The sequence below is a fragment of the Pristiophorus japonicus genome, chromosome 15 (genome assembly GCF_044704955.1).
Source record: "Pristiophorus japonicus isolate sPriJap1 chromosome 15, sPriJap1.hap1, whole genome shotgun sequence".
NCBI lineage: Eukaryota > Metazoa > Chordata > Chondrichthyes > Pristiophoridae > Pristiophorus > Pristiophorus japonicus.
In genome coordinates, this window is record NC_091991.1 from 110,923,427 (window position 1) to 110,944,382 (window position 20,956).

The 20,956-nt window shown below is 45.8% G+C and overlaps 2 protein-coding genes across 2 annotated transcripts in view; one reads left to right on the top strand and one right to left on the bottom strand.

Moving 5' to 3' along the window:
* eif2ak1 (eukaryotic translation initiation factor 2-alpha kinase 1) overlaps positions 1-20,956 on the bottom strand; it is a 58,899-nt gene that overhangs the window by 860 nt on the left and 37,083 nt on the right. Inside the window, exons 12-14 of the mRNA XM_070900780.1 lie at positions 8,846-8,966; positions 4,483-4,562; positions 342-575 (exon numbers count right to left, since the gene is read on the bottom strand). Of these exons, the coding sequence (XP_070756881.1) occupies positions 342-575; positions 4,483-4,562; positions 8,846-8,966 (435 nt within the window). The remainder of the gene's footprint in view (positions 1-341; positions 576-4,482; positions 4,563-8,845; positions 8,967-20,956) is intronic.
* On the top strand, positions 10,180-20,080 carry LOC139281335 (ankyrin repeat domain-containing protein 61-like). The gene is made up of 3 exons (XM_070901495.1): positions 10,180-10,355; positions 17,279-17,373; positions 18,943-20,080. The coding sequence occupies exons 1-3, from the start codon at positions 10,191-10,193 to the stop codon at positions 19,967-19,969; spliced, it is 1,287 nt and encodes a 428-aa protein (XP_070757596.1). The 5' UTR covers positions 10,180-10,190; the 3' UTR covers positions 19,970-20,080.

Sequence of the window (20,956 nt, forward strand, 5' to 3'; positions counted from 1 at the left end):
CTACTGCACTGAGAGTGTCAGCTTATAGTCCTGGAGTGGGACTTGAACCCATGACCTTCTGACTCTGAGGAAAGCGAGCTACCAGTGAGCCATGGCTGACTAAACCCAAGAAACAAAGTTAAGTTCCACAAGTGAGAAACGGGGCAATACCCACTTTTCTCCACAATTGACTAATGGCTCGCTAACAAAACTGCGTCCTCAGAGATCACCCCTTTCAAAATCTCCTTCCCTCAAATTGGGCAATGGGATGCTTATGGAGAAAAGCAGGAATTCTGACTGGTTTAGTTTTGCTGAACAAGCTGTTTCTGGCACTTACTCTTGAAACCAATTTTCACCCTTACCTCAAGTAAATTGTAGAAGAGTTCACTGGCCAACATCTTCACTGCACTCGGTCTGTGGGAAGCGGTTTTGCTGGTTAGCATCTTAATGTATTTAGTGTGTACAGGCCACCGGTGTGTAAAGTCCTCCGAGATGTGGCCTTCTCGAAGCGCCATGAGCGTCTTATTCCTTTCCATCTCTGTTCCAAATGGCTGGTAGAGTTCCAGTAAGATGATGCCCACACTGTACATATCTGACTGAAAGTGGAAATCAAAACACATAGATGTTACAGCGCGGAAACAGTCCATTTACACCAACCAGTCCGTGTTAGAATTTACCCTCCACACAACCAAATAGTTCCTATCCTATTTACCCACCTTGTTCCCACATCCCTTCAACTCCTTTGCCTTCATAAGAACATAAGAAATAGAAGCAGGAGTAGGCCATACAGCCCCTCGAGCCTGCTCCGCCATTCGATCCAATCATGGTCTCAGATCCACTTCCCTGCCCGCTCCCCATAACCCCTTATTCCCTTATCGTTTAAGAAACTGTCTATTTCTGTCTTAAATTTATTCAATGTCCCAGCTTCCATAGCTCTCTAAGGCAGCGAATTCCACAGATTTACAACCCTCAGAGAAGAAATTTCTCCTCATCTTAGTTTTAAATGGGCATCCCCTTATTCTAAGATTATGCCCTCTAGTTCTAGTCTCCCCTATCAATGGAAACATTCTCTCTGCATCCACCTTGTCAAGCCCCCTCATAATCTTACACGTTTCGATAAGATCACCCCTCATTCTTCTGAATTCCACTGAGTAGAGGCCCAACCTACTCAACGTTTTCTCATAAGTCAAACCCCTCATCTCCAGAATCAACCTCCAAAGCAAGTATATCCTTTCGTAAATATGGAAACCAAAACTGCACGCAGTATTTGAGGTGTGACCCCACCAATACCCTGTATAACTGTAGCAAGACTTCCCTGCTTTTATACTCCATCCCCTTTGCAATAAAGGCCAATATACCATTGGCCTTCCTGATCACTTTCTGTACCGGCATGTTAACCTTTTGTGTTTCATGCACAAGTTCCCCCAGGTCCTGCTGTACTGCAGCACTTTGCAACCTTTCTCCATTTAAATAATTACATGCTCTTTGATTTTTTTTCTGCCCTGTGTTAAATTTCTTCCCTTTAATCTTGTATCCATAGTTAAAATTCAGTACAAAAAACCCCATAGTGCGAACCAGTGGCTTTCAAACGTTTCTGTATGGAGACTCCATGCAAATGCTGACGCAGTCATGGGGAATCTCTGACAGCTAACAGCTGAAAAAACAGGCCCACCATTGCAGAAAACATTTTTATACAGCACCAAAGTATCCAAGTTTAACAAATACTGAAAACAAATACAGAATAGCACTCTTCAGATTTGATGTCCTCGTGCAGGAGGTGGCGATTCAGCCCATTATGTCTGTGCCGGCTCTCTGAAAGAGCTATCCAATTAGTTCCACTCCCCCGCTCTTTCCCCATAACCCAGCAGATTTTGCCCTTTCAACTATATATCCAATTCCCTTTTGAAAGTTACTATTGAATCTGCTTCCACCGCCCCATCAGGCAGTGCATTCCAGATCATAAGAACTTGGTGTGTAAAAAAAAAAACACTCATCTCCTCCCTGGTTCTTTTGCCACTTACCTTTAAATCTGTGTCCTCTGGTTACCAATCGTCCTGCCAGTGGAAAGTTTCTCCTTAGTTATCATAACCCGTCGTAATTTTGAACATGCAAAAAAAACCTTCATAATTTTGAACACAAAATGTGTGTTGTGGTACCTAACTATAGACATAGGTCAGTTCCAGATTATATCTTTGCTTTGTGGTGAACTGTTGGATCTCAGCTGAGGCACTAATGAAGGCACTGTGCTCTACGATTCTATGAACCACAGACTAAACTTAAAATCCATGGTGTAAACCATTGCAAAAGTATTAGTTAGAAGCCAGGATGGATAGATGCAAAGTATTGAGTGGAGAAGATATAACATAAGAAATAGGAGCAGGAGTAGGCTATTTGGCCCCTTGAGCCTGCTCCGCCATTCAATAAGATCATGGCTGATCTGATCATGACCTCAACTCCACTTCCCTGCCCACTCCCCATAACCCTCGACTTCCTTACCTTTCAAAAATCTATCTATCTCCACCTTAAATATATTCAATAACCCAGCCTCCACAGCTCTGGGGCAGACAATTCCAAAGCTTCACAATCCTCAGAAGAAAATCCTCATTTCCGTTTTAAATGGGCGACCCCTTATTCTGAAATGATGCCCACGAGGGGAAACATCCTCTGCATTTACCCTGACAAGCCCCTTCAGAATCTTACACGTTTCAATAAGATCACTTCTCATTCTTCTAAACTCTAATGAGTATAGGTCCAGCCTGCTCAACCTCTCTTCATGTGACATCCCCTTCATCTCAGGAATCAACCTCGTGAACCTTCTCTGAACTGCCTCCAATGCAAGTTTATCCCTCCTTAAATAAGGAATCCAAAACTGTGTGCAGTACTCCAGGTGTGGCCTCACCAATACCCTGCACAGTTGTAGTAGGACTTCCCTACTTTTATACTCTATCCCCCTTGCAATAAAGACCAACATTCCATTTGCTTTCCTAATTCCTTGCTGTACCTGCAAACTAACTTTTTGTGTAACTCAAATGTTCTCTGAATTTTACAAGAGCAGCCTTATATTCATGTAGGTTATTTTGTGCAGTAATTTATATATAGCTATAAAAAAAATTTATAAAACAATGTCTGCATTGGTTTCCTGTCCATAAAATCTTACTTCCTGTCATCACGTTTTTGTTACACTTTTGTCAAATATTCCTTTATAAATCCCTATGTCCACATTTATAATAGAACATGTCTATGTAAACTTGTCACACTGTAATTACCCCCTTCAGCCAATGGTGGTGCTGTTGTGTCTGAGTTTTACATCTCCCAGCTCCTCTGCCTGTATTGCAGAAAAGCTCCTACTCTCCAACCAACTCAACTTCTCAACCAACTCAAGTTCCTGTAATTTTTATTATTTAGCTATAAATAATATAAAATCAAAGTTTTATGTAAAAATAAGGATAGACTGTTTGGGGATTGAATTATGTCTGATTGCATTGTTCCAATTATCCCATGCCCTCTAACCCGATTTCACGGAAGACGACACTTGATATCCCGTGGGTAACACCAAGGCAGATCACTTCATACAATTTAAAACAAAGACTTAATATAATAATTCAGTCCCAGTTAATTTGACAAAGGAAACCATGCAGTTCCTCAATTAATAAGGAACAGGAGGAGGCCATTCAGACCCTGGACCCTGTTCCGCCATTCAATTAGATCACGGCTGATGTTTATCTTATTTCCATTTACCTGCCTTGGCTCCGTAACCCTTGCCTTACAAAAAAAAAATCAATCAATGTTAGTTTTGAAATTTTCAATTGATCCCCAGATTCAACAGTTTTTTTTTGGGGGGGAGGGGGCGTGCAGGGGATGAAGAGTTCCCAATTTCCACTTGGGTGTAATTTTAACCTAATTCTAACCTAGCGGGAAACCCGAGGGATTGGGTTGAAAGCTGGTTTTACACCCTATCCAATATTGACTTCAATAGAGAGTAAAATTGGACGGGGTGTAAAACCAGCATTGCACCCAATCTGATCAGTTTCCCCATGTTAAAATTGCGTCTGATAAAACATCCCATCACCCCAAATTAAATCCTGCATTCTGCTATTCTAGAACTAGGGGGCATAGTTTCAGAATAAGGGGCCACCCATTTAAAACAGATGAGGAGGAATTTCTTCTCTGAGGGTCGTGAATCCTTGGAATTCTCTACCCCAGAGAGCTGTGGAGGCTGGGTCATTGAATATATTTAAGGTAGAGATAGACAGATTTTTGAACGATAAGGGAGTCGAGGGTTATGGGGAGCGGGCAGGGAAGTGGAGTTGAGGCCAAGATAGATCAGTCATGATCTTATTGAATGGCGGAGCAGGCTCGAGGGGCCAGATGGCCTACTCCTGCTTCTATTTCTTATGTTCTTGTGTATTCCAGCTGTAAAAATATAAGCATTAACAAGTTGGCCTGGAGAATATATGAATAGAAAATAAACAGGTGGATTGCATTTTTAAGAGATATGTGTACCTTAAAATCATAGTGAGAGCCTTGCAATTGTTCAGGGGAAGCATACAGACAAGTTCCCACTCCTGAGGTGTGCTTTGAATCTGGCAGGGAACAGTAAACAGGAAAGGTCAATATGTCCTCAGCAAGAGTACAAGAAGAGATCTCTTCAGATAAATCAGATTAATTTATCACAGTCCTCATCACATAAGTTATCTTCACACACTGTGGACAAGTTACTAAACACACCCGTCTCCTCTCTGCTTCCCCTCTATTTTCCTTTAAAAGTGGGAATATGGTGTTGAGATAGAGGATCAGTCATGACCATATCGAATGGCAGTGCAGGTTCGAAGGGCGGAATGGCCTACTACTGCTCCTATTTTCTATGTTTCTATGTTTCCTCTCCATTTTTCAGATATGGTTTCATTGCCAAATAGAGTTCTTGATCTAGCTAATAAAAAAAAATGCACAGTGGAAGCCCAGGTTAACTCTCGGATGGATTTTATTCACACCCTACCCGAAGGGCAGTGAGGAGCCCGATGACATGAACAGAAAATTATATTTCAAAATATAAGTTGCTTTTCCTGAGACAGGTGACCTTTTTTCTCTTCCTTCATGGGTAATTAAGGTGATAGCACTGTCCCCTCTCAGTCAGAGGAATGTGGGTTCAAGCCCCCCTATGGATTTGAGCACATAATCTAGGCTGACATTTCAGTGCAGTACTGAGGGAGTGCTGCAGTACTGAGGTGCCATCGTTCAGATATTTTAAAGTGAGGCCCTGCCTGCCTAGATCTCAGGAACCATTTGACGAGTAAGGCACTGCCTGAAAGGGCGGTGGAAGCAGATTCAATAGTAAATTTCAAAAGGGAATTGGATAAATACTTGAAAAAAAAATTTAAAGATCTATGTGGAAAGAGCAGGGGGAGAGTGGAATTAATTGGATAGTTGTTTCAAAGAGCTGGCATGGACAGGGTAGGCCGAATGGCCTCCAACCAGGCTGTAAGATTCTATCATTCTCCTGGTGTCCTGGATAGAGTTCCTCCCTCAATCACCACTGTTGGACGGAATATAAATCAAGAAATAATGGAGGCTTGTAATAAAGGAACGGCAATAATCATGGGTGATTTTAATCTTCATATTAATTGGACAAAGCAAATTGGCCAGGGTAGTCTTGAGGAGTTAGTGTATCTGGGATAGTTTCCTTGAACAGTACGTTGCGGAGTCAACCAAGGAGCAGGCTATCTTAGATCTGGTACTGTGTAATGAGACAGGATTAATAAATGATCTCGTAGTAAAATATCCTCCAGGAATGAGTGACCATAATATGGTTGAATTTCAAATTCAGTTGGAGGGTGAGAAAGTTGGTTCTCAAACTAGGGTATTAAGCTTAAATAAAGGAGACTACAAAGGTATGAGGGCAGAGTTGGCTAAAGTGGACTGGGAAAATAGATTAAAGTGTAGGACGGTTGATGAGCAGTGGCAGACATTTAAGGAGATATTTCATAATTCGTAACAAAAATATATCCCAATGAGAAGGAAAGGCTGTAAGAGAAGGGATAACCATCCGTGGCTAACTAAGGAAATAAGGAAGGGTATCAAATTGAAAACAAAGGCATACAATGTGGCCAAGACTAGTGGGAGGCCAGAGAATTGGGAAATTTTTAAAAGCCAGCAGAGAACGACTAAAATGATTGAGAGGGAAGATAAATTCTGAAAGTAAATCAGCACGAAATATAAAAACAGATAGTAAGAGTTTCTACAGGTACATAAAAAGGAAAAGAGTGGCTAAAGTAAATGTTGCTTCCCTGGAGGATGACTGGGGAATTAATAATGGAGAACAGGGAAATGGCAGAGACATTGAACAAATATTTTGTATCGGTCTTCACGGTAGAAGATACTAAAAACATCCCAATAGTGGATAATCAAGGGGCTATAGGTAGGGGGAAACTTAATACAATCACTATCACTAATGAAGTAGTACTAAAATAAAATAATGGGACTAAAGGTGGACAAATCCCCTGGACCTGATGGCTTACATCCTAGGGTCTCAAGAGAAGTGGCTGCAGAGATAATGGGTGCATTGGTTGTAATCTACCAAAATTCCCTGAATTCTAGGGCGGTCCAAGTGGATTGGAAAACTGCAAATGTAACGCCCCTATTTAAAAAAGGAGGCAGACAAAAAGCAGGAAACTATAGACCGATTAGTCTAACATCTGTCATTGGGAAAATACTGGAGTCCATTATTAAAGGAGTAGTAGCAGGACATTTTGAAAAGCCTGATTCAATCAAGCAGAATCAGCATGGTTTTATGAAAGAGAAATCATGTTTGACAAATTTGCTGGAGTTCTTTGAGGATGTAACGAGCAGGGTGGATAAGGAGGAACCAGTGGATGTGTATTTGGATTTCCAGAAGGCATTGGATAAACCGCCACATAAGCTGCTGCAAAAGATAAAAGCTTACAGGGTTGGGGGTAATATACTAGCATGGATAGAGGATTGGCTAATTAACAGAAAACAGAGAGTCGGGATAAATGGGTCATTTTCCGGTTCGCAAACAGTAACTAGTGGGGTGTCGCAGGGATCGGTGCTGGGTCCTCAACTATTTACAATCTATATTAATGACTTGGATGAAGAGACCGAGTGTAATGTAGCCAAGTTTGCTGATGATACAAAGATGGATGGGAAAGCAAATTGTGAGGAGGACACAAAAAATCTGTAAAGGGATATAGACAGGCTAAGTGAGTGAGCAAAAATTTGGCAGATGGAGTATAATGTGTGAAAATGTGAGGTTATCCACTTTGGCAGAAATAATAGAAAAGCAAATTATAATTTAAATGGAGAAAAATTGCAAAGTGCTGCAATACAGAGAGACCTGGGGGTCATTGTGCATGGAACACAAAAAGTTAGTATGCAGGTACAGCAAGTAATCAGGAAGGCAAATGTAATGTTGGCCTTTATTGCAAGGGGGATAGAGTATAAAAGCAGAGAAGTCTTGCTACAACGGTACAAGGCATTGGTGAGGCCACACCTAGAGTACTGCGTACAGTTTTGGTCTCCGTATTTAAGGAAGGATATACTTGCATTGGAGGCTGTTCAGAGAAGGTTCACTAAGTTGATTCTGGAGATGAGGGGGTTGACTTATGAAGATAGGTTGAGTAGGCTGGGCCCATACTCATTGAAGTTCAGAAGAATGAGAGGTGATCTTATTGAAACGTATAAGATAATGAGACGGCTCGACAAGGTGGATGCAGAGAGGAAATTTCCACTCGGGAAACTAAAACTAGGGGACATAGTCTTAGAATAAGGGGCTGTCCATTTAAAACTGAGATGAGGAGAAATTAGGGTTGTAAATCTATGGAATTCTCTGCCCCAGAGAGCTGTGGAGGCTGGGTCATTGAATATATTTAAGGCGGAGATAGACAGATTTTTGAATGATAAGGGAGTCAAGGGTTATGGGGAGCGGGCAGGGAAGTGGAGTTGAGTCCATGATCAGATCAGTCATGATCTTATTGAATGGCAGAGCAGGCTCGAGGGGACAAATGTCCTACTCTTGCTCCTATTTCTTATGTTCTAATGTAAAAACAGATTGTCTGGTCATTCATTCATTTGGTATTTGTGGGATCTTGCTGTGCACAAATTAGCTGTTGTGTCTGCCCTCATAACAAATGTGACTGCCCTTCAAAAGATAATTTACTGGTTTGAGGATGTGAGAAGGCACTTATATAAATAAAGGGAAGATGTTTATGGTGTTTCTGATCAAAACGGAGAAAGGAATGGCTGATCCCAGTGCTCAAACCCAGTCCAGAGACTCGAGTACAAAATCTTGGTTGACGCTCCAGTGCAGCACTAAGCAAGTGCTGCACTGTCAGAGGTGCTGACTTTCAAATGAAATGTTAAACATCTGCCCTCTCAGGTGGACATAAAAGATTGGAGCTATTTGGAGAAGAGCAGAGTTCTCCTCAGTGTCCTGACCCATACTTATCCTTCAAACAACGTCACTAAAAAAGATTGTTTCATTGTAGCTTGTGGGAGCTTGCTCTGCACAAATTGGCTGGCACGTTTCCTACATCACAACAGTGACTACACTTCAAAAGTACTACTTTGGCTGTAAAGCGATTTGGGACATCCTGAGGCCATGAAAGGTGCTATAGAAATACAAGTCTGTTTGAAATGAGACAAATTACCTGATACGTTAAAATAAAATCCACAGTTTTAAAACTTAGTTTAATTAAATTGCAACAGCAGTCTACATCGGAAAGTTAGTGCTGTAAATGTCCGTCTGCATGGTACAAGACTCTATCTCTTGCGTTATGATTTATGCTCCGTACACAGGGGAAAGAGATCATTTGTCACTGCAGTAAACATGTCGGTGATCTCCGATACTCACCAGTTACTTTGGTTGTTGCTGGCCACGGGTCCGAAGCCTCGACGATGATGTCACTGCAGGCCAGTCCGAAATCCCCGATGCAAACATGGTGGTCAGGGCCATGGAGAAAAATGTTTCTGGGCTTTAAAAGAGCACAGTAGCTTATTTATTTATGCCACATCTCAACCATGAATCTCAACAAATCAACCAAGCAAGTGATCAGGAAGGCCAATGAAATTTTGGCTTTTATTGCAAAGGGGATGGAGTATAAAAGCAGGGAAGTCTTGCTACAGCTACACAGGGTATTGGTGAGGCTACACGTGGAATACTGCGTGCAGTTTTGGTTTCCATATTTACGAAAGGATATACTTGCTTTGGAGGCCAATCAGAGAAGGTTCACTCGGTTGATTCCGGAGATGAGGGGGCTGACTTATGAGGAAAGGTTGAGTAGGTTGGGCCTCTTCTCACTGGAATTCAGAAGAATGAGAAGCGATCTTATCGAAACGTATAAGATTATGAGGGGGCTTGACGAGGTGGATGCAGAGAGAATGTTTCCACTGATGGAGGAGACTAGAACTCGAGGGTATAATCTTAGAATAAGGGGCCACCCATTTAAAACTGAGATGAGGAGAAATTTCTTTTCTCAGAGGATTGTAAATCTGTGGAATTTACTGTCTCAGAGAACTGTGGAAGCTGGGTCATTGAATAAATTTAGGACAGAGATAGACAGTTTGTTAACCGATAAGGGATTATGGGGAGCGGGCATGAAAGTGGAGCTGAGTCCATGATCGGATAAGCCAAGATCGTATTAAATGGTGGAGCAGGCTCGAGGGGGCGTATGGCCTACTACTGCTCTTACTTCTTATGTTCTTATATATTTAAAGTGGAGATGGACAGATTTTTGAACGATAAAGGAGTTGAGGATTATGAGGAGCGGGCGGGGAAGTGGAGCCAAGTCCATGAGCAGATCAGACGTGATCTTATTAAATGGCGGAGCAGGCTCGAGGGGCCAAATGGCCGATTCCTGCTCCTATTTCTTCTGTTCTAATCCCAAACACAACTCAAGATTGTGACGTCGCGGTCCGAATTCTGAACGGAACGCGGAGATTGTGATGTCACAATCTGCTACCATCACAACCCGAAACGAATCAAAATCGAGCATGTGCAACTGCTGCCTCCCAACAGGAAACGTCGCCCGGCACATCAAAGCAAGACGGGAGTCTGCAGGGGTCTCGATCCGGCCACCTGTAAGCGGCCACACCCATCCGTTTCCACAAATCAGTTCCATGGAGACCGCATGAGCTGAGACTGTTCTGATCCTGAAGTCACTTTGAAGAAAACCCCTGCCAAAGAACACTAATTAAAAATGTGCGAATGCCGCGCTGAGTTTAACGATCGCCATGCCAAGCTTCACGATGCTATTATGAAAGGAGACCGAGAGAATATCACAAACTTGCTGAAGGTCCATCCAATCAATGATCCCATAACTATCTGGAAAAACTGTGTCTTGTTCCCCAAACTTCAAACTCAGGTAAATCCAGCAATGAATTCAAGATATTCCTTTTACACTTTCTTAAGTGTATCAGGGATTTTATATAAAATCTGTAAAGGTTCATGATCAACGTATATAGTTTAGCCTTCCTTACTTTTTGAACTTGCATCCAGCGTATACCTGGGGGTTACACAGCTTGAAGTGTTAAAAGAATCACGTGATTTTCTCCAATTCCTCTGCACGTAAAAAACCTTGTTGGTAGAAACAATTCTGCAGCTGGTCAATACAGGCAGGGTGACCATAGAACAGTACAGTAGAGGAGGAGGACATTCGGCCCATCGAGTCTGCACCGGCTCTTTCGAAGAGCGATCCCAGTTTGTTACGCCCCCCCCCCCCCTGCTCTTTACCCATATCCCTGCAATTATTGCTCCAAGTATTTATCTCATTTCCTTCTGAAAGCTACTGTTGAATCTGTATCCACCACCCTATCAGGGCATGCATTCCAAATCCTCACCACGCATGGCGTAAAAAACCCTTTTTCCTCATGTCTTGCTACAGCTATACAAGATATTGGTGAGGCCACACCTGGAATACTGCGTGCAGTTTTGGTTTCCGTATTTACGAAAGGATATACTTGCTTTGGAGGCAATTCAGAGAAAGTTCACTAGGTTGATTCCGGAGATGAGGGGTTGACTTATGAGGAAAGGTTGAGTAGGTTGGGCCTCTATTCATTGGAATTCAGAAAAATGGCGACCTTATCGAAATGTATAAGATTATGAGGGGGCTTGACAAGGTGGATACAGAGAGGATGTTTCCACTGATGGGGGAGACTAGAACTAGAGGGCATAATCTTAGAATAAGGGGCCGCCCATTTAAAACTGAGATGAGGAGAAATTTCTTCTCTCAGAGGGTTGTAAATCTGTGGAATTCACTACCTCAGAGAGCTGTGGAAGCTGGGACATTGAATAAATTTAAGACAGAATAGACAGTTTCTTGAATGATAAGGGGATAATAGGTTATGGGTAGCGGGCGGGGAAGTGGAGTTGTGTCCATGATCAGATCAGCCATGATCTTATTGAATGGCGGAGCAGGCTCGAGGGGCCTTATGGCCTACTCCTGCTCCTATTTCTTATGTAGCCTCTGGTTCTTTTGCCAATCACATTAAATCCATGCCCTCTGGTTATCGACAATGTTCCTTCTAATTTTTCGTTCGTGCGTGTTCCTGTTAAATTTGCTGCCAGTCGTCTCTTCCAGATTTTGAACTTGTGAACAGCTTGCGCAGGACCTCCGGCGATCCCCTTCGTGGGAACGTTGGTTCTCGACCCTTCGGCCATTAGAAACAGTTTCTCTTTATTTACTCTTTCAAAACCCTTCATGATTTTAAACACCTCAAACAAATCTCCTTTTTTGATCAATTAGTCAAAACAAAATAGGAGGAATATATTATCTGACTGAGCCTCTAGTTTCAACAATAATTTAATTACATAGGATTACATCGGATATATGACACAGAAACAGGCCAATCGGCCCAACCAGTTCATGCCGGCGTTTATGCTCCACTAATTCTATCCGCATAACCCTCTATTCCCTTCTCCCTCATTTGCTTGTCTAGTCTCCCCTTAAATATAGCGCCTTTAACGTAGTAAAATATCACAGGAGTTTTATAAGGCAAAAAATTTACACCAAGCCACATAAGAAATTCGGGCAAATGACTTTGGTCAAAGAGGTAAGTTTTAAGGAGTGTCTTAAAGGAGGGTAGAGAGGTGGAGAAGTTTCGGGAGGGAATTCCACGGTTTAGGGCCTAGGCAACTGAAGGCACAGCCACCAATGGTTCGGCGATTATAATCAGGGAATTAAGAGGCCAGAATTAGAGGAGCACGGATATCTCGGGTGGTTGTGGGGCAGAAGATTGCAGAGATAGGGAGGGGCGAGGCCATGGAGAGATTTGAAAATAGGAATGAGAATTTTGTAATCAAGGAGTTGCTTAACCGGGAGCCAAAGTAGGCCAGCGAGCACAGGGGTGATGGGTGAGCGAGTTAGGACACGGGCCGAGTTTTGGATGACCTCAAGTTTACGTCGGGTAGAATGTGGGAGGCCAGTCAGGAGTGCGTTGGAGTAGTCAAGTCTAGAGGTAACAAAGGCATGGATGAGGGTTTCAGCAGTAGATGAGCTGAGGCAGGGGCGGAGACGGGAAATGGTACTGGAGATGGAAATAGGCGGTTTTAGCTATGCTGGGAATATATGGCCGGAAGCTCATTTCAGGGTCAAATATGACACTAAGGTTGCGAACAGTCTGGTTCAGCCTCTGACAGATGCTAGGGAGAGGGATGGAGTCGGTGGCTAGGGAACGCAGTTTGTGGCGGGGACCGAAGACAATGACTTCAGTCTTCCCAATATTTAATTGGATAAAATTTCTGCTCATCCAGTACTAGATGTCGGTCAAGCAGTCTGACAATTTAGAGACCGTGGAGGGGTGGAGAGGTAGAGCTGGGTGTCGTTAGCGTACATGTGGAAACTGACTCCGTGTTTTCGGATGATGTCGCCAAGGGGTAACATGGAGATGAGAAATAGGAGGGGGCCAAAGATAGATCCTTGGGAGACACCAGAGGTAACGATGCGGGGGTGAGAAGGGGAACCATTGCAGGTGATTCTCTGGCTATGATTAGATAAGAATGGAACCAGGCGAGTGCAGTCCCACCCAGCTGGACGACGGTGGAGAGGCGTTGGAGAAGGATAGAGTGGTCAACCGTGTTAAAGGCTGCAGACAGGTCCAGAAGGACGAGGAGGGATAGTTTAGGATTGTCACAGTCACAAAGGATGACCTTTGTGACTTTTTTGAGAGCCGTTTCGGTACTGTGGCAGGGCTGGATCCTGGATTGGAGGGATTCAAGTATGGAATTGCGGGAAAGATGGGCACGGATTTGGGAGGTGACAACACGTTCAAGGACTTTGGAGAGGAAAGGGAGGTAGGAGATGGGGAGGTAGTTTGCAAGGAAGGAGGGGTCAAGGGTTTTTTTGAGAGGGGTGATGACGGCAGATTTGAAGGAGAGGGGGTCAGTACCTGAGGAGAGAGAACTGTTAATGTCAGCTAACATGGGAGCCAGAAAAGGAAGTTGGGTGGTCAGCAGTTTGGTGGGAATATGGTCAAGGGAGCAGGAAGTGGTCCCATGAACAGGATGAGCTCGGAGAGATCAAGAGGGGAAATCGGAGAGAAACTGAAGAAAGATGCAAGTTCAGGGCTAGGGCAGGTGGGAACCTCAGAGGAAGTTCGGCCCGGTGGGCTAGGGGAAGGAAGGGAAGTGGCAGAGGCAGCTGATTGAATGGTCTCAATCTTAGAGGCAAAGAAGTGCATAAGCTCCTCACACTTGTTGTTGGAGGTAAGTGTAGTGGAGACAGGGTAGAGGGGTTTAAGTAGACTTAGCAGTAGAGAATAGTAGTTATCTTTGCAATCCAGAATGATCCTGGAATAGTGAGCAGTTTTGGCAGACAAGAGTAGGACCCTATAATGCTTTATGTGGGCCAGCCAGATCTGGTAGTGAATGGCTAAATTAGTTGTCCACCACACCCGTTCAAGTCTGCGCCCCTTGGACTTGAGGGAGCAAAGATGAGGGCTGTACCAGGAGGAATGGCCAGGGTGAGAGAGATTAATGGTTTTAATAGGCACTAGGGCATCAAAGGTGGTGGTGAGGGTGTGATTGAGCAGATCGGTGGCTGCAGAAATGTCATGGTGAATGTAGGGACAAAGGCTGGACAGTTGGGATTTCGAAAGTGCAGTTGTAAGAGAGTCGGGAGAGAGTTGTTTCCAGGGGCAGACACAAAGAAGTAGAGTTTGGAGGTGGGGGGGAAAGGGGAGAAGGGGGATGCGGATGGAGAGCGATACGAGGAAGTGGTTAGAGATGGCCATATCTGCAATTGACACGATGGGAGTAGCGAGGTCATGAGATATGGCAAAGTCAAGGGGGTAGCCGTGAATATGGGTTGGGGAGTTCACACAGAGGGAGAGATTAAGGGAGGAAAGGAGGGTAGTGAGCTCAGAGGAGAGAAAGCATGATAAATTGAGATGGAGGTTGAAATCACTGAGGATAAGTTGCTCATTGCAGAGGATGAGGGAGGAAAGCAGTGAAGAGGAGTAGATCCATCATTGCCAGGACACTCGAGTCGAGATTTAAACACCCCACTTTCCCCAAGTTAACCATTCCGACCTGGGATCCATAAATTCATCCCATTTATAATTCACTCCTTTTGAATATGATCGAGCCAAGGCTTTGAGCACAAGAATAGTTCAAGACTGGTTGGGCATCATCAATTCTCTTACCTGTGACACAGGGGAGACTATGGTCAATGCCGGATGATGTTAAGAAGTTAACCACAAAGGAAAGATCCTGGGGCTTTCTAATGTTTACTTTTACATCTGTAAATATCCTGGGCACCAATATACGGCATTACTGACCGAATCTCCGTACATTGTCTCTCAAATACGTTGGAGATGATGTCCGTGATGTCGAGTTTTCTTTCCCAGGGCTATTAGCCATCTAATTTACATAAAACACATTCCATTGGTCTAAGCTTGACTCGTCAGATGGACAAAAGTCCAGTATTTGTCCAGTCGTTCACATCAATTTGATGACCATAAATAATCAGTGAGACAATGCCTTCAGTTTGTCCTTTTACATGAGCTACCCAGCAGGAAAACCTGTTGATTAGGCTCGAAGTTCCTTTAAATAGAGAATACTGTCAGATTAGCTTACTTACCCTGAAGTGATATTATGAGGTGTTATACTGTAAGAGTGAAGACATCTTACTGCAATTATGTAGGGCCCTGGTGAGACCGCACCTGGAGTATTGTGTACAATTTTGGTCTCCTTACCCAAGAAAGGATATACTTGCCATTGAGGGAGTGCAACGAAGGTTCACCAGACTGATTCCTGGGGTGGGGGGATTGTCCTATGAGGAGAGATTGAGATTCTCTAGGATTTAGAAGAATGAGAGGTGATCTCATTGAAACATACAAAATTCTTACAGAGCTTGACAGGGTAGATGCAGGGAGGATGTTTCCTCTGGCTGGGGAGTCTAGAACCAGGGGTCACAGTCTCAGAATAAGGGGTCGGCCATTTAGGACTGAGATGAGGAGAAATTTCTTCACTCAGAGGGTGGTGCATCTTTTGAATTCTCAGAGGGCTGTGGAGGCTCAGTCGTTGAGTATATTCAAGACAGAGATCGATAGATTTTTGGATATTAAAGGAGTCAAGGGATATGTGGATAGTGCAGGAAAGTGGAGTTGAGGTAGAAGATCAGTCATGATCTCACTGAATGGCGGAGCAGGCTCGAGGGGCCGAATGGCCGACCGCCTGCTCCTAATTCTTATGTTCTTATGTAAAAGGCGAGAGAGGGGGAAGGAAAGAGGATTAGAAACAAAGAGTCAGCTGCGGTTCCCATTTCCAATAGTGACTCCTGCTGGAACGTTCAGGTGTACAGAAAGTTGGTGAAGCTAGAACTGGGCTCAGTGCTGGTTTCCCTCCCACAGCCGAATAACCACCTGAAATGATAGTCACTGTCTGGATCTCGTCACAGGATTGACGAAACCGTACTCCAGGGCTGTACTCCAGCACGTGTCAATGACTTCAGGAGAGAAGAGGCCGCAAAAATGAACGAGCGGAGATATTAAGGCATTTTCAGTGAAACAGAATCCAAACTGATCAATTTTAAGAAAACTCAATTATTTTAACACAACAACTTACATTTATATAGCGCCTTTAACATAGTAAAACTTCCCAAGGCGCTTCACAGGAGCGTTACCAAAAAGAAAATTTGACACCGAGCCACATAAGGAGATGTTAGGGTAGATGACCAAAAGCTTGGTCAGAGTGGCAGGTTTTAAGGAGCGTCTTAAAGGAGGAGAGAGGTAGAGAGGTAGAGAGGTAGAGAGGTAGAGAGGTAGAGAGGTAGAGAGGTAGAGAGGTAGAGAGGTAGAGAGGTAGAGAGGTAGAGAGGTAGAGAGGTAGAGAGGCAGTTCCAGAGCTTAGGGCCAAGGTAGCTGAAGGCACGGCCACCAATGGTAGAGTGATTATAATCAGGGCTGCTCAAGAGGGCAGAATTAGAGGAGCGCAGACATCTCCGGTGGGGGGGCGGGAGTTGGGGGGGGGACGGTGGGGGTTGTGAGGCTGAAGGAGATTCAAAGGCAGTCCCTCGAAGCGAGGATGACTTGCTTCCATGCCAAAAAGGGATGAGTTCAGAGGTGTTTCAATGAAGGACCTAATATTCCAGGGCCTGAACTACATGTTGAAGGATGGAAGATGCCTGTGCGTGGATTTTTTTAACGTGGGGTGGCCGTTGCACACCAGCCACCACACGGGCTTGACAGAGCTAGGTCTTGGTCCAGTGGCAAGGGTTAACCAAGGCGACTGAAGACCTGCTCTGCTGCACAGACCTAGCGCGCACACATATCGCAGTGTGGGCTGGCCCGTGCTGCCCCTGGGCCCTCGGCTCTTCTGGGCCCCAGATTCACGCCTCTCCTGGGCCCCGGTCACTTCCCTCTATGGACTCTTGCCGCTCCTTTGCCCCTCCTGCTGTGCCTGCCCGCACTGCAACCAGTGACCTGGCTTCGCAGCCGTCGCCCTCCTGCAGCAGCACGCGCTGCTCCCTGCAGTGGTTTACCGCCACACGCTGCTCCCTCCAATGACCCTGGCCTGCTGATGGTCTTGCAGGCCGGGACCGCACCGATTTCTGGGCCGGGCCGCCCCAGGCTGCTCCCTCCAAACAGCACAGGACTAGCCAATAGGAAGAGATTACAGAGATAGGGAGAGGCAAGGCCATGGAGGGATTTGAAAACAAGGATGAGAATTTTTAAATCAAGGCGTTGCTTGACCGGGAGCCAATATAGGTCAGCGAGCACCGTGTAAGACAATGCTTTTCAAATGCGTGTTATTAGTCTAATACTTGTAATCCATTTCTATCATCCGAAGGAGTTGGCCGTCCTTCCAATCCACTTGGCTGCAACATACAGAAAGGCAAAGAGTTTACAATGCTTACTTCAACACAAGGCTGATATAGAGGCAAGGTAACTAACTTACTGTTGCAAGTTATACGCTCTAATCTGTTCCGGTGCTTCTCGAGCAGTGTGCATGAGGCCTCTCTAAATGGGACGGGACAAGAGGCCTGGGCGGACCAGAATTGACGCTCTATATTTATTCTGAATAATTAAGGTGCCATGGTGGTAAAATAAATAATTTGCATTTATATAGCACCTTTCATAACCTCAGGACATCCCAAAGCGCTCTACAGCCAATAAGGCACTTTTTTTGAAGTGTAGTCACTGTTGTAATGTAGGAAACGCGGCAGCCAATTTGCACACTGCAAGCTCCCACAAACAGCAATGTGATAATGACCCAGATAATCTGTTTTTATAGATTTTGATTGAGGGATAACTCCCCTGCTCTTCTTCGAAATAATGTTGTGGGATCCCTCAGTACTGGACTGGAGTACTTTTACTTAAGAGTAGGGCAGATGATTTGATATAACATCTCTCCACAAATCCCATGCACCTTGTGCAAGCAATGCGATTGGGAGCCTGAGTACAGTCATTGTGCAGTTTTTAAAATGTCAGTTCCTGGGCAATAATTTGTAACAATAACTAAGTGTCAGCTGTGGCTCTGTGTGTAGCAGCACTGTCACTTTTTGAGTCAGAAGGTCGTGGGTTCAAATCCCACTCCAGAGAATTGAGCACACGGAGGGGCAGTACTGAGGGAGCGCCGCACTGTCGGAGGGGCAGTACTGAGGGAGCATCATCATCATAGGCGCTCCCTCATATCGAGGATGACTTGCTTCCACACCAAAAAGGGACGAGTTCACAGGTGTTTCAATGAAAGACCTAATATTCCAGATCACGAACTACATATTGAAGGGTGGAAGATGCTTGTGCGTGGATTTTTTTAATGTGTGGTGGCCGTTGCACACCAGCCACTACACGGGCTTGACAGAGCTAGGTCTTGGTCCAGTGGGAAGGATTAACCAGGACGACTGGAGACCAGCTCTGTTGCACGGGCCCAGTGCGCACACATATCGCAGTGTGGGCTGGGCCCATGCTGCCGCTGGCTCTTCTTGGCCCTGAACTCATGCTTCTCCTGGGCCCCAACCTCACCACTCCTGCTAGACCTTGGTGACGTCCAATCCAGTCGCCCTATTCACAGCCATCGCTCTCCAGCACGCACTGTCGGAGGGACGATACTGAGGGAGCACTGCACTGTCGGAGGGGCAGTACTGAGGAAGCACTGCACTGTCGGAGGGGTAGTACTGAGGAAGCACTGCACTGTCGGAGGGCAGTACTGAGGAAGCACTGCACTGTCGGAGGGGCAGCACTGAGTGAGTGCTGCACTGTCGGAGGTGCCGTCTTTCGGATGAGATGTTAAACTGAGGTCTGTCTGCCTTCTCGGGTGGGAGTAAAAGGTCTCACAAAGAAGTATGCGATATCTTGCCGTGCGCAAATTGGCTACCCCGTTGCCTATAGTGAAAAAAATACTCCATTAGCTGTAACGTGCTTTGGGATGTCCTAAGGTTGTCAAAGGCAGTAGAAAATTGCAAGTCCTTTTTTCAAATTCTGATGAATGTTCTTTCTCTTTCTTTGCCGTAGGGATGCCAGAGGCCGGACAGCACTGCATCTGATCATCGTGCACTGGCCCAACATAGTCCGGGACTGGATTGTACCCAAGACCAAGTTTGAGAAAGCCATGGCGGCCATGCAGAGCCGGGCCGAGTCCTGCCTCCAGCTGCTGTGCCAGCACGGAGTGCAGGTCAACGCGGCCATCGAGGGTGAGGGGCAGGACACGGCGCTTCACCTGGCTGTGCGGCACGGGGCCTGGCCGGCCGTGGCCATCCTGGCGCGGCACGGCGCCGACCTGGAGGCCCGCGACCAGCACGGCATGACCCCGCTGCACATGGCCAGCGGGGTGCTGGACCGCCGCATGACGGAGGAGCTGCTGGGCCGGGGGGCGCGGGTGGACTGCCGAGTGGCGGGCAGCGGCAGCACCCCACTGCAGCTGGCCGTCTGCGCGGCCTCGGGCAAGGGCGGGCAGCGGCTGGGGGCCGGCCTGTGCTGCGTGCGGGCACTGCTGGGGGCCGGAGCCGCTGTGGACGCCCGGGACCGGCGGGGCAGAACGGCCGTCCACGAGGCCTGCTTTGGGGGAAGGGAGGAGATCGTCGAGCTGCTGCTGGAGCACGACGCCGACCTAGGCCTGCGGACCGAGCGGGGCGAGTCGGCCCTCTCCCTCTTCCTGGAGCGCCGGCCCAACCTGCGGTGCGGCCGTCTGCTGGCCAAGCTGCTCAGCCTCTCCTGCCCGGCCCGCATCGCTGGCGCCGGGGGGCAGCTGCCTTGCGGCCTGCTAGCCCCCGAGTTCCGTTGGCACCGCGACTTCCTGCTGGCCCTGAGCCGGGAGCCTCCGGCGCTCCGCGACCTCTGCCGGGTGGCGATCAGGAAGGTCTACGGCCACCGGCGCGGCCAACACCTCAAGCATGTCCTGCCCACCCTGGTCTGGCAGTTCGTGTACGGCTGCCAGGACTACGCCGACAGGCTGGCAGAGATCGCGGCCAAGCCCAAAGAGCAGCCAGAGCGGGAGGGTCAAGGGGAGCTGGACAACAGTCTGCTCCTCATGCACCTCTGACTTCACCGACTGCCGTTTATTTATTGTAGATTCACCGACAGGTAACGTTGCAGAAGCCTGAGTAACTTCCAACGTCACTTGGTGGCCACTGCTTTAACTCTCTCAATTGATTAGACATCAGAAAATAAAAAGAGTTTTGAAAATATCCCTCTGTTTACAACTCAAGGTAGCCTTGAGGAAGAGTTCATAGAGTGTATCCGGGATAGTTTCCTTGAACAGTACGTTGCGGAACCAACCAGGGAGCAGGCTATCTTAGATCTGGTACTGTGTAATGAGACAGGATTAATAAATGATCTCGTAGTAAAGGATCCTCTAGGAATGAGTGACCATAACATGGTTGAATTTCAAATTCAATTGGAGGGTAAGAAAGTTGGATCTCAAACCAGTGTCCTAAGCTTAAATAAAGATATGAGGGCAGAGTTGACTAAAGTGGACCGGGAAAATAGATTACAGCAGTGGCAGACATTTAAGGAGATATTTCATAACTCTCAATAAAAATATATTCCAATGAGAAAGAAAGACTGTAAGAGAAGGGATAACCATCCGTGGCTAACTAAGGAAATAAGGGAGGGTATCAAATTGAAAACAATGGCATACAAAGCGGCCAAGATTAGTGGGAGGCCAGAGGATTGGGAAACTTTTAAAAACCAGCAAAGAAAGACTTAAAAAAAAGAGGGAAGATAGATTATGAAAGTAAACTAGCAAGAAATATAAAAACAAGTAGTAAGAGTTTCTATAGGTACATAAAAAGGAAAAGAGTGGCTACTGTAAATGTTGGTCCCCTGGGAGGATGAGACTAGGGAATTAATAATGGAGAACAGGGAAATATTTTGGTCACCTTACTTAAGGAAGGATATACTAGCTTTGGAGGGGGTACAGAGACGATTCACTAGGCTGTTTCCGGAGATGAGGGGGTTACCTTATGATGATAGATTGAGTAGACTGGGTCTTTACTCGTTGGAGTTCAGAAGGATGAGGGGTAATCTT

Coding starts and splice junctions, on each gene's coding strand:
- LOC139281335 (XM_070901495.1), top strand. CDS start 10,191: ATGTGCGAATGCCGCGCTGAGTTTAACGATCGCCATGCCAAGCTTCAC. Junction 10,356..17,278: donor TCCCCAAACTTCAAACTCAG/GTAAATCCAGCA, acceptor TATCATCCGAAG/GAGTTGGCCGTCCTTCCAAT. Junction 17,374..18,942: donor AAGGCTGATATAGAGGCAAG/GTAACTAACTTA, acceptor TCTTTGCCGTAG/GGATGCCAGAGGCCGGACAG.